Genomic DNA, 13818 nt, shown 5'->3' with positions numbered 1-13818 from the left:
TCAGTAGTTTATGCATATTAGATATTTAATCTGTTTCATCTGCTTAAAGAAATCTGTCCCGTCCCAGCATATGCTGCCATGCTATAATCTGGATGAGCTGATCACTAGGCCCTCTGTACAGCTGTTGACTTCCACTCTCCCTCCACTCTCACTGTAAATTACCTTTTGTCTTTATTACTGGATTCCTGTTTCTCTTGAATGCCCTGTCTTGGATTACTGCCTTTTTTTGATGGCGCTGCCTTCAGTAGTTTCCTGAGAAGGTGTGTAGGAGGGAATCTTTTAGCCTTGAAAGATAATTTGGCCAAAAGTAGAATTCTAAGTAGGAAATAGTTTTTCCTCAAAATGTTGAAGTCATTGTCCCATTGTCTTTGGGTTTCTAGTATTATTGTTAAGAACGGTGATACTGTGTCATTATAATTCTTTATCATTTTGTGTAACTTGTCTCTTAACCGCCAAAGCTTTTAAAATCAATATTCTGCAATTTCACGATCCTATGTGAGAGTTTGTTTTCATTCATGAAACTAGGTACTTGGTATGGGTACTTTCAGTCTGGAAGCTGTGTCCCCCAATTTTGGGAAATTTCTGAATGATTTCATTGATGATACTGATGACTTTCTTCCTCTTCTTTAAAAAAAATCTTACTTCTCTTTCTAGAACTGCTTTAATTGGGTGTTGGATTTCCTACAAGAATTTTCATATTTTTTTTCTTTACTCTTATATTTTATTTCTATGTGTTTTTGTTCTGCTTTCTGGGTGATATCCTCAACTTTATGTTTAAACTTTTCCATTAAAAGTTTTCTTTTTCCTGTCATCTTTTTGATTCTAGGAGCTTTTTTCTCTGAAAATTTTCTTTAATAGTATCCTATGGCATGAATGTAGTTTTTTTTCTTACTGTATTTTTTAATATCTTTTGTTGTTTTCTTTTTCCTTGTCCCCATATTATGCTTTTTCAGTTTATTTTAGTCACTATCCTTTGTGTTAGAAGCTTTCTCTTTTCATATATCTGTTAATATTTGGTTTGGGACTTAGATATAAGAGTGGGAAATGAAAAAGCTGATTGGAAACTGTGCATTTGTGGATCTTATTAACTTTACACCTTACAGTAGAGTGTACTTGCTGGACTCTTCTTGGGGAATCCCTAAATGTCATTATCTTTATATCTTTTCTCTTGGGCTAGCTGGATTCCCAAAATGACATTTCTGATCTACTGCCTGAACAGATAAGGCCAGGAACTTTAACTTACTTTCCCTGCTTTCGGCTTGATGGTCCTGCACTTACCTGTGCCTAGTGCCCAGGTTCCCTTTGTTTTCTTCTCCACCGAGGAAAAAAGCCTCCACTTTGTTTATGTAAGAGAGGAGCATTACCTGACTGGGCAGAGGCGGGGCCAAAGACTTTCAACTGTGTTTTAGCCTTTCCTTCTCTACTTCCAGAATACGTGGTGTTGCCAATTTCTGGGCCATTTAGGCTTTCTGCAGTATAAATCAAGTTGGCTTCTCAGCTTTCCACGCTGTTGACTTGGGAAATTTTTGCTTTCTCTGCCAGTTTAAATTTAACTATTAACTTTCTACTTTCTAGGTTGTATTGCTTTTGCTTCCTCTTCCATTTTCTTTGTCCTTTAGAGTTTATATCTTATTAAAGTCAACATTAAAAACTATGCTGCAAACAAATGATCTGTTTGAAAGGTGTGAGTATATCCTGTTATTATCATCCTTAGCAGTTTTGTAAAATTTGGCCTTATTTTTCTTTTGAGTCTTCTTACAGCATATGTTGTAATTAGTTACTTATCGTTTTTAAGGAAAAGTTTATTCCATCAGAGCAAAAAGTAGAAAACTCAGAATGAGCAAGGCTTATTTTAAGTTACTAAAGTTTCTTAGCTCATTAGCTGTGAGGTATTTATTGTTATTTTGATACCGGTTTATTCTAGTTAATCTCTTTTTTGCCTTCAGTTTGTTGATCTGTTATGTTTATTACCTTTCTACTTTCTCCCTTTCTGTAGTTAAGTCGAATTTGTTAGAAAAAGCCGCTATTGTTCTTAGATTTCACAATGTGGATGTAGATCAAGAGAATCCCTTTTAAAGGAGTCAGAAGTGAATTCAGGCTATCACTTATTCCAGACCATTGCCCACGAAAGAGGGACCTCTAAATGATATTTAAAATATTTTGCCCACATTTTAGTGATCTTTAGGAATAAGTGTGCAGCTTCTTCATTGACTCGTTTCATATTTCTCAATGGTTATTGAAGTTCTTACTGATGTCTCTGGTAGGTATCAGATGTCGGTAAGGTAGTGATGAATAAGGGAGAAGCTCTTTTTTTCAGAAATAAATAGGATAGGGATTATTAAAGGAAGCAAAAAGGCTGCAAAGAAAATTAACTGAACTTGAGTTGATATAGAAGTAGCTGAAGAGGGTAATGGAGGTCAGACAGGACTGAGCTTGTGTGGAATGGTGATAGGATCATCTTATATTTATTATTTTTATCATCTATTTAATACTAACAATTGTTTTCTCTAATGTACTAAAGGAATTAAAATTATAAGGATTAGGAAATAATTTTTTTTTTCTATTTGGTAAATTTTAGAGTCAGAAGCAGTATATACTCAGAGCTTAAGGTAGATTCTATATAAGAAAGCATTCAACAATTTAAAGCATTATTAGGGCTAAAGCTACGAAATGTGTTTATTGAGTGCCATGATCCATGGGGTTTTTCATGTATTTGAGCATCTTTTGAGAGGGGAAAGATTGAGAGAGAAGGTGGATGTTGACCATCACGGCACTGAATAGATAAATCCCTAGACAAAAGCATTTGCTAGTATTATTGGCTATCTTGAGGAAATCAGATTGGCAAAATAGCTAGCCAGTATACTACGTAGAAATTGTCCTCGAGTCAATTTACCTTTTTAAAAGTTGATTTAAAAAGAAGACAGTTGATATCACCTTTTTCTCCCTGTAGGATTTTTTTTCTCAACTTGAAATTTATTTTAAAATGATATTTGGGTTTAAATTTAGTGATTAAAAAATAGAGAACAAATGTAATATCAGTTTCATTTCATTATTTCACAAAATTAAGTGCCCCTTTACACAGCCTACAACCTATATTACAGAAAAAAAGCTTTACACAAGAGGAAATAGAAAATATTGAAAAAGAAACAATATTCTTGGTGCAGCTTTTAAGTACAAGTTTCTTAGTTTTTGTTATTTGCTTTAAATGACTTATATACCATGAAATAAAAATATGCTGCAATTTTTTAGTTTTGTTATGTGTATATATAGTCTTGCCATTAAATATTTTAGATATTATGCCAGAATTCAGTGTATTTGGAGTTAAGATGTAATAATTCACAACTTTTTTTTTTTTTTTTTGCATTTCTCATTTTTATTTGACAGAAAAAGTTGCTCTTGCTGTACAGATTTTAAAAAACCAAAATGCCTTTAAGAAACATGAAGAAAAGTTGGGAGGAGAGGGTCACACTGGGGGGCAGTAAGGGCCAACTAATTTCAACTCCTGCCCCTTCTTTCTAGGAACACCTCACACAACTTCCCAAGTCTCAAACTATTCCCCCTGGAACTTAGGAATAGAGGGGGAACACTGCCCTTTCTGACTCAAGACTGGGGAGTCCTGAAGTATATCTTCCCCTTCAGCAGTAATTAACTTCACTATCATAATAAACCATTTTATAGATTTTTTTTTTTTTTTTTTTACAAATTAAAAACATAATGGAAAATTTCAAGAAAAACCTCTAAGGAGAATAGTTATCACCCAATTTCAACAATTATCAACTGGCAGCTAGTCTTTTTTTCACTTTACAAATTTATTTTTAAGTTAATGTCACCTTCGAATGCTCTAATTAGCAAATTTCAAAACAAAAATGTTTTATGAATTTTTTATGAATATGTGAAACCTTTTTTTAAAAAAAATAATTACTCTTTATTACATTGTAACAGGAAAAATTGGGGGGAGGCAATCTCAGGGTAATATTTCTAAAGCAGATTGTGAAAATATAATCATATTTTCTGCTCTTTCATCACTTATTAAAGGTAGAGATTTTGTACAGACTTAGCAAACAAATGTGATTTTCAGAAAGAATTCAACAACCACCACCAAACTTGTAAATATATAAGGCTCTTACCTTTACTTTTTTGTCTTTGAGACTGGTGTGCTAAGGAATCTATTCTGTTTCTTCTACAGAATTAAAAGGAAAAGTATGTCATCTGATTGCATTTCACTTTGTTTTAACCTTTGTACTCAGTGAACAGGTGATCAAAAAAAAAAAAAAAAACTAGATATCCTTAGCAAAAGATTGACTAAGAAGAGTAATTTCTTAAAGTTATCTTTGATTTCTTTAGTGTAACAAATAAGGTGGTTTACATAAAATTTGTGTTTAATTACTCTTAAATTTAAATATTAACAAATTTACTTTGTGAGTTAAAGTACATAATTTTGAGAATGCATACTTTGAAAGATATATAGCTAATGTGATTTAAGCGTTACTCCTAAAGGTATGATTCAAGTTGAAAAGATACCACCACCAAGTTTAGTATTCCACTAAGTTTCAACTTTGTTGTTTACTCAGTTTTATGACACTACCATTGATGTTTTTACTGCTAAGTTATAACAGGAGCAAAGTACTCAGAACGTCAAAATACTTGATACTTAGCCATTATGTGGCCTTCAGAAAATCAGCTACCTTCCTTGTGTGGTAACGTCCCCTCTGTAAAATGGAATACTGTACAACATTAGTTCTCATCTAACTGCAGTAGACATATCAGGCAAAAACATGGTTAAGATTCACTGTTGGTAGTAAGTAATTGTGGAATTCAGACTGTTAGTTCCAAAAGATTAACACCTCTGGGCCTCAGTATCCTTAATCTATGAAACAAAAAGTTTGAAATGGGTGATCTTTTCTCCTTGACATTTCTATGAGCCCCTATTCCATAGAAGTTGTAGCAGCAGCAAATACATTTGTTATACTGTAGTAATTGAGGTTCAAAATGAAGACATCACTTCCTGTTCAACAGTGAGACAAAAATACAAATTCTAGATTGTCTGTTTAGTTATGTTCATCATTTATTTGGTTATTATGATATGCTTTTAGGAGTTTTTATGAATTTATTTTTATTTTAAAATTTTATTAAATATATTGGGGTGATATTAGTTAATAAAATTATATAGGTTTCAGGTGTACAATTCTATAATACATCATCTGTAAATTGCATTGTGTGTTCATCAGTCAAAGTCAAATCTCCAGTATATGAAGAAAACAAAGGTGCTAAACTTATAGACCTTGGTCTTCAAGAGGATTTTATGAATTTGATCTCAGAGGCAAGGGAAGTAAAAGTAAAAATAAATGCATGGGATTATATCAAACTAAAAAGCTTCCGCACACCAAAAGAAACCACCAACAAAACAAAAAGACAACCAACCGAGTGGGAGAAGATATTTGGAAAATTTCTGGGTTTAGATTATCTTATTCTAATAGTAGGATATGATATATGAAGAGTGTGGGTGTGATAGGTGGAACTTTAGGGCTTAGCTAGTGATTATGAAAACTGTAGAATTTGGTATCTACACATGAAAGAGATTAAATAGAATAATCATTTTGAAACAAAATAGAAATTTATAATATTGGGACTAAAATTTATCTTTAAGAAAGCTTTTTATGTGTAGATATTGAAATGTTTACATGATAACTAGCATTTTAACCTCTATTATTTTTCAGAATTTTTCTCTATCCTTTTGATAATTGACCGTGCATAGGTAATAAGTGGCACATCTCTGGTATTTCTGGATCACTGGTTATATGATAAAAATTATTATTATTTGTAATTAATTTTACTGCTACTACTTTATATATTATACTTATAATGTTACTGTTTCCTTTTCAGGGAAATTAAGTTATTTTGCAGTCCTAAAATATAGTTGATAATTTGTGTAATATCAATTTTAAAGCAGTAGATAAAAGAGAATTTATGCAAAATTTACTAATCTTAAGCTATGATTTTTTAAAATCGAATTGCAGTATAAGCTTCCCTATTCTGAGTTTAGTGAGAGCTGTGTTATTTTATGTGATTTACATAGTAAACTTCCATACAAGATTTCATTTGGTCAAAGAATTCTGTAGGTAAAAGTTGTTTGAAAACCAATATTCTAAAATTTATCTTATTTTCTTAAGAGTATGATAAAAAATATAAATGCATCCTCTTATATAGAAGGCTTTAATGATTTTCCGTAATCATCTTTGTGTTTTCTTCTAAGAGAGTAAAGTAAAATGGACATTAAGGAAATAGAAGCATTTGAGGGTTGAGAAAAGAAAGATGTAAAATAAGTCTGCTGATGGGGCCGAATTTTGTACAGGTCAAGTAGAATTTATTTCGTACAAGGACTTTTAGATCCTGAACTATGGTTGAATAAATTTAAGGTACCCTATTTAATTGAAACCAGAACCTGAGTAAAATTAATTGCTGTTTTTTCCCTCAATGTAGTAAGGATTATTGCATACTTTTGTTTTCAGGAAGGAGAAACAAATTAGAAGTGTAGAAGAAGAAATCGAACAGGAGAAACAAGCAGCAGATGGCATTATCAAAAATATGCCTCCTGAAAAACAAGTCAAGTACATAGACATGAAAACCACAAATGAGAAATTGCTGCAGGTAATACTAATTACTACTTTGTGCCAGGCATATAGCAGTCTTGCTACTAAAAATATGAGCAGAATCGACATCCCCTGTGAGCTTGACTAGACCTACTGATTAGTCTTCATTTTAACAAGGCCCCCAGCTGATTTGTATGGCTTTTAAATTTGGGAAAGACTGATCTAGAAAACTTGATTTTCTTGTACTGCTTGATAATCTAGCTTTTACTATATTACTTTTTCAGTGTTGTACATCCTTCATTTTTGCATGTCATAAAGACACATGAAAACACTTGTTTTTTAGTGAATGAATGGAAACATTAAAAGGCCTCATATATCACAGCCATATGAATATTTACTTTCTGGTAATAAAGACCAAATCTTTTACCTGCTTCGTCCTTGATTTGAACAGCAGTTGCCTCCTAATCATGATGGTGACTCAGATTTGCAAGTTAGTGTTCTTTTATGCCCAGATGTTCCTTAACTAGTTGACAGAGAATTAGTCCTCACAGATGCCAATAATGAAAGTAGTTCTAGTTTCTCAAATATTCCTTCATTGGCAGTTTAGTATAACTTACTTTAGACAGGATTTATAAGAAAATGAAACACTGAAGGAAGTATTACAGAAATGCCAAAATACTATCAAAATATAGTTAATCTTACACAGGGGTTTTTGAATGAGTAATCAGTTCAAGGGTCTTACCTCCTAGGAGTGAGCCATATAAATTGCCTTGATTTTGGCCCTGAAAGAAATCAGGCACATTTTAAGCATTCTTACTTCAATAAAATAAAATTTAAAATGATTAATTTTTAAAAATAAATAGAGCAAAAGATATGAAGACATGGTTAAAAAATCAGAATTAAAAATAACTAAACAATGGCACCATTCATTAATTTTAAGGCTTCCGATATTTAATATGGTGATTACCTGGGAAAAGGTCTGGCTACCCATGACAGACTTGTAAAGTATTTTGAAAGGTGAATCACGGCAGAGGTTTTAGAGAAATTGGCAAAAAAGAGAAATAATGAATGTTAATAAGTTTTAGTAAAATCATAAGATTCATGTTGACGATATGTACAAAGTTTACTTTATCACATCCATATTTGAAATGTTGAGAAGCAGAGAAACAAGTTTATTCTTAATTTAACTTGTATCTCTATTTGCTTTCTTCCTTTTTTTTTTTTTTTTTTTTTTTTTAGGAATTAGATACACTTCAACAGCAACTAGATTTACTAAATATGAAAAAAGAGAGTCTGGAAGCCGTAAGTATAAAATCAAATAAAGGTTTTTATATTACTCAGTTACAAAAGATAATTCAGCTAAACATTTTTATGGAACTCCTTCAAGTACATATTTATTTAACAGTTTACTTAAAAGAGTATAATATTTTTTGTTCCCATTCAGGACTATAAAAGTCATAGTTTGATAAGAAATTAGATTCAGTTATTAAGTACCTACTGTGTACAAAACAAGTCATTCATTCTGGGGCACACAAAATCTAGTGGTAATTTAAAGACGTGAACAAGAGACTAAAAATGAAGAAGAAAGATCAGTTATCATTAAAGATGTAAAAGCTTGTATTTATTTTCTTATTTATTTAAAACAATTTTAATGCACAAAACAGATCATGTTTATGGTAAAAAAATTTAAGTAAAATGAAAAAATGTGTCTCTTCCCTCTTTTCAGACAGAACTACTATTACATTTATTGAGTGCTTATTGTGCTTTTTTTCATTTCTCGACATACACCACCAGCATTGTCATTTAATCTTTACAACAATCCAATAATCCTAACTTGATTTTATTATTGTGGAAAACCTCAAGTGGCATTCACACTTGATATGCTGTCTGCAGCTCTTTTTTTTCTCCCCACCTAACATTCTCTCTTAAATATCTATCCACATCAACTCTTAGAGAGCACCCTCATAATTTTAAAATTACTGCTTTGTAATACGTTGTATAACTATAACACATTCTTGTAGGTAAATAGGTTGTTTATAGTTTGGGGGGATTATAAATAATGTAGTGAAAACATTTTATGCAAAGTTATATGAGTATATCTTAATATAAATTTATTGCAATGGGTCAGAAATTATACACTTATGAAATGTTGGGAGATTGCCAAATTGCCGTCCAAAAAGGTTGTTCCATCTTTTACTCTTAGGTCCAACATATAAGAGTGCCTATTTTTGCCTGCACTCATTGACAGCAAGCATTATCCATTTTTTCCATATTTCTTAGTTTAATAGGTAAAAATTACTATCTTGTTTTAATTTTCATTAATGCAAGAAGTTGAGTATCTATGTATTCTTTAGGCAATGTATTTTTTTTTCTGTGAACTACTTTTTCACTTCGGTATACTGTCTATACCTCAAAACTTTGCCTGCTTTTTTTGATTTCCTGTGGATTCAGGTAGATATTGTGACGATAAGATTATTAACAATGGTAGATAGACAAGATTGTTGTCACCTAGTTTGTGAAAGAAATAAACATGGGTATTTTGTTATTCTTTTGGAAATTTGTTATTAAAAAATAGTTTGCTGAAAAATATTAAGATTTTTTAATATTGGATTACCCATATATAGGTATACATAATTTTTATTTTCTTGGATCTCTCTGGTAATAGAAACGTGCTTCAAGGAATAAGGACAATTAGTATTAACACAGTCAGCTTGTAGAATTCCTCAATATTGTTTTTTAGAGCATGTAGGAGAGAGTCAGATCTCATTTTGCTTGACAGATTTAGTTTCCACAGGAAAAAGTATAAGCTATAACCTTAGATTTAGTGTTTCTATTGATACCACTCTTCTTTGGCATCAGTTACACATATGCCTAAAATAACAAGAATTTTAAAAAATCGATGGTACTCTCAAACCAAGAAAATGTAAGTCACTCTTCTATTTAACTTTTGCCAGATTCTTTGTATTTTTTTTGACTTATTCTTCCAGAAAACATTCTGTCAAATATTAGTCAACAAATATTTATTGAATATCTATTGCGTGCTCACTACTATGCTAAGTATTAGTTCATAGTGGTGTGAAAAATCAGGTGAAGGGTCATCATGAGCTTGAGTCTTCAGGAACAGTTTTATCAAGATACAATTTGAACAAATCTGTAGGATGGTTAAGTATTAGTTTCCTAGTGCTGCTGGGTGGCTTAAAACAACAGAAAGTTCCTCAGTTCTAGAGGCCAGCAGTGTAAAATCAAGATGTCAGCAGAAATATGCTCCCTCTGAGATTCTGGGTAGAATGCTTCCTTGCTAGCTTCTGGTGGTGGCTATCAGTCTTTGGTGTTCATTACTTGACTTATAGCTGCATCACTCCAATCTCTGCCTGTGTTACCACATGGCATTCTCCTTATGTGTCTCTGTCTGTTCTGTATTCTTCTATAGGGAAACCAGTCATACGGGATTAAGGTCTATCCTAATGACCTCATCCTAACTTGATTAAATCTGCCAAAATCCCATTTCCACATTAGGTCACATTCAAAGGGTACTGAAGATTAGGACTTCAGTATATCTTTGGGGAGGACACAACTCAACCCATAACTTTGTGAGAAAGTATATATATGACCTATTCAGGGGAAAATATTTTCCCTTTAGAGATAGTTTTTTGGTCTTTGAATTGGATGTTGTGGTTTACGTTGTACATGCATTGTGACATTTTCTTTATTATCTTCCCATTGGTTGAGGTGTTATCATTGTTCAGGTCTTATATTTAGAAAATAAAATAAACTAAGGCTACCATTTTCTTGTGAATCTTAGACTGAAAATAGCTTATGAAAGTGTATAGGGAATTATTTTTATTATTCCAGTTTAGAAATCTGCTTTGTACCATTATTGATTACTATAGATGCTTGATAGCTCTTTTTAAAGATGCTAGTGGTTTAAATTTGTCTTTATTCTTATAAAATAAACCTTTTTGAAAATAGTTTTTGACAAAATAATAGATTTTGTTGTTGTTGTTCTCTTCAGGAAATAGCACACTCCCAGGTAAAGCAGGAGGCTGTATTACTACATGAAAAACTTTACGAGTTAGAGTCCCATCGAGATCAAATGATTGCAGAAGACAAAAGTATGGGATCTCCAATGGAAGAGAGGGAGAGATTACTTAAGCAGGTAGGAAAAACAAACATATTTATTTTAATATGTCAGGATTTGGTAAATGTGTTGATTTATTTAAGGCATATAAATTGAGCAGAAAGCCAATAAGTGTATTGTTTAAAGAAAAAACAGTGAAAAGTGAGCTACTTGATTAAGAAAATCTAGGTAAGTAATTTTTCACATAAACTGTTTTTTGACTTAAATCCTAATTTTCATGCTTGTTTTGATTTGTATAAGGAAAACTTGAAACTTTATTGGTCACTAAATAGACAATCTTATTGAAGACCTGTTCCATTATTTGTTTTGGGCTTTGTATTTAGAAAATGAAGTACTCCAAGGCTAATGACATTTTGTGGTTATTACTGTCAGTGCCTCCATGAATGAGTGGAATTAAAATTTTAGTCCTGTAAAATCACAATAAGTCATACGTATTCAGTAGCTTTCTTACTACCTCAAGTCTGGCTTTAATTTAGTACTAAATTATAATTAGCCAGTTATTTGTCTTGAGACACCCTAACTGTAAGGCTCTTAGGAGAACTGCATATGTATTTAGGAACAGCTCCAGTCAGGAGCCTTCAAATGAGACTCCTTCGTGGTCTTAGATAGATCCAAATAGGTTTGGAAGAACCTTAGAGATCAACTCAGGAGCTATTTAAGTGTTAGAATCATTCCAGGAAGGTATTAAAATCTAGAGTCTCTGAAGTTCTTTTGAAAGAGATCATTGGCGGCAGAGGAGGAGTTATCTTGGGATAGGATTGCTAGGTAAAATACATAACTAGTTAAATTTGAATTTCAGATAAGCAAAGAATAATCTTTTAGAATATATATACATATATACACATATATATGTATATATACTCACACATACACATGTATGTAAATATGTAGAGAGAAATGAGTATATTTCAAATATTGCATGACGTATATGTACCCTAAGTTATTTATTATTTATCTGAAATTCAAATGTAACAGGATTGCTAAATCTGTCAGTCCTACCTTGTGTGTTGGGAGTGGGGAGGAGGTGGAGACAGTATCAGAATCCTATAAACTGACCCAGGCCTGAAGGTGTGTTAACCTCATGGTGCCATGTGGATTACTATGGAAGTATCAGTCACCACCCTTCCTTTGAGGAAGAAGGATAAATTTGTAAATAGTACCTTAATGATGTTTCTTTTAACTTCAGAGGTTGAAATTTAAGAATTAAGTGTCAAGAAAGTGATGAGATTTGACATTTTAGTACAACATACCTTAGAAAGAAATTCTCTTTAAGATAGCCTCACAATGAGTGATTCTTTAAATACTATTTTCTTTTTATGCTTTTATAGGTTAAAGAAGATAATCAGGAAATAGCCAGCATGGAGAGACAGTAAGTACATTTATACTAGCACATTTTACATCTCTTTCTCATCTTTTAAATTATATTCTAAATATACAAGAGGTGCATCTTGTTACAGTAATTTTTCACTGGTTCACATTGATAATATTGATGCAACTTTCAATCTTACTTTCAGTTTTAACTATATATCATACAATTCACATATTTGAATTGTACAATTCATAAGTTTTTATATATTCAGTATATTCAGAGAGTTTTGCAACTATCAACTCAGTCAATTTTAGAATAGTTTAGTCACCCTCATTAGACATCACACCCCTTAACCATCATCCCTCCCATCCCCTCATCCCAGCGTTAGACATCCACTCTTATGTCTCTAGATTGACCTATTCTGGAAATTTCATATTAATGGAATTATATAATATGTGGTCCTGTGTGGCTAGATTGTTTCACTTAGCATAATTTTTTTTAAAGTTCATCTGTTGTAGCATAGATCAATATTTCTTTTTATTGCCAAATAATATTCCATTGTGTGGATATACCATATTTATATATCCGTTCATCCATTGATAGACATTTAGATTGTTTTCATTTTTTGGCTGATAGATCATGCCAGTATGAAATTCATGTACAGGTTTTTGTGTGGATATGTTTCACTTCTCTTGGATATATACATAGGAGTGGAATTTATGGCTCATATAATGACTCTATATTTAACTTTTTGAGGAACTGCCGAGTTATTTGCCAAAGAAAGTGCATATTTTACATTTCTACCAGAAGTGTATGAGGGTTCCAGTTTCTCCATATCCTCACTGATACTTGTTATTATCTGTCTCTTTGGATTGTAGATTTCTGAGTTGGTGCGAAGAAGTATCTCATTAGGGTTTTGATTTGCATTTTCCTAATGACTGATGATGTTGAGCTTCTTTACCTGTACTTATCGGCCATGTGTATATCTTCTTCGGAGAAATGTCTGTTCAGATCCTTTGTCCATTTTTTAATTGAGTTATTTATCTTTTTATTATTGAATTGTAAAAGTTCTTCATGTATTCTAGATAACAAATCTCTTAATAGGTAAATGATTTACAAAGTTCTCCCAATCTGTGGTGATCTTTTCACTTTTTTCATGGTGTCCTGTGAAGCATGAAAGTTTGAAATTTTGATGATTTCTAGTTTATATTTTTTCTTTTGTTGCTTGTGTTTTTGATGTCATCTAAGAAACAAGCGCCTAATCCACAGTCACAGATTTATACCTGTTTTATTCTGAGTTTTATATTGAGTTCTTACATTTAGATCTGTGAACCATTTTGAGTTAACTTTTGTATATGGTATACGAAAGAAGGCTAATTTTATTATTTTGCATGTGCATATCCAGTTGTCCCAGCACCATTTGTTGAAATATTCTTTCAACAAATATTATTTAATATTCTTTTCTCATTTAATTATCTTGCACCTTTGTCAAAAATCAGTTATATAGAGATACAGGGTCTTATTTCTGGACTCACAGTTCTATTCCATTGCTATATATAGCTGTCCTTATTCTACTACCACTGTCTTGATTACTGTAGCTTTGTATTAATTATGACTACCTTTTACTAGAATTTTAGCCCATATAATCTTCTATCAATGGTAAATTTTATCTTATTTTTTAATTTTGACACTAATTTGCCAACTTAGTTCAGTTTATACAAACCTACAAAAAAGGTTGCTAAAGATTTTTCACTTCCTTAATATTGTAAGTCAAGCTCAAA

The 13818-nt window shown here is 31.8% G+C and overlaps 1 protein-coding gene across 1 annotated transcript in view; it reads left to right on the top strand.

The window, feature by feature from the left end:
* IFT74 (intraflagellar transport 74) overlaps window positions 1-13818 on the top strand; it is a 78194-nt gene that overhangs the window by 30785 nt on the left and 33591 nt on the right. Inside the window, 4 exon segments of the mRNA XM_011384732.2 lie at window positions 6510-6648; window positions 7830-7892; window positions 10603-10746; window positions 12057-12097. Of these exon segments, the coding sequence (XP_011383034.1) occupies window positions 6510-6648; window positions 7830-7892; window positions 10603-10746; window positions 12057-12097 (387 nt within the window).

Source organism: Pteropus vampyrus, unplaced genomic scaffold (genome assembly GCF_000151845.1).
Source record: "Pteropus vampyrus isolate Shadow unplaced genomic scaffold, Pvam_2.0 Scaffold619, whole genome shotgun sequence".
Lineage (NCBI taxonomy): Eukaryota > Metazoa > Chordata > Mammalia > Chiroptera > Pteropodidae > Pteropus > Pteropus vampyrus.
Note: the sequence above shows the minus strand (reverse complement) of the source record. Positions and strands in the feature narration are given on the sequence as shown.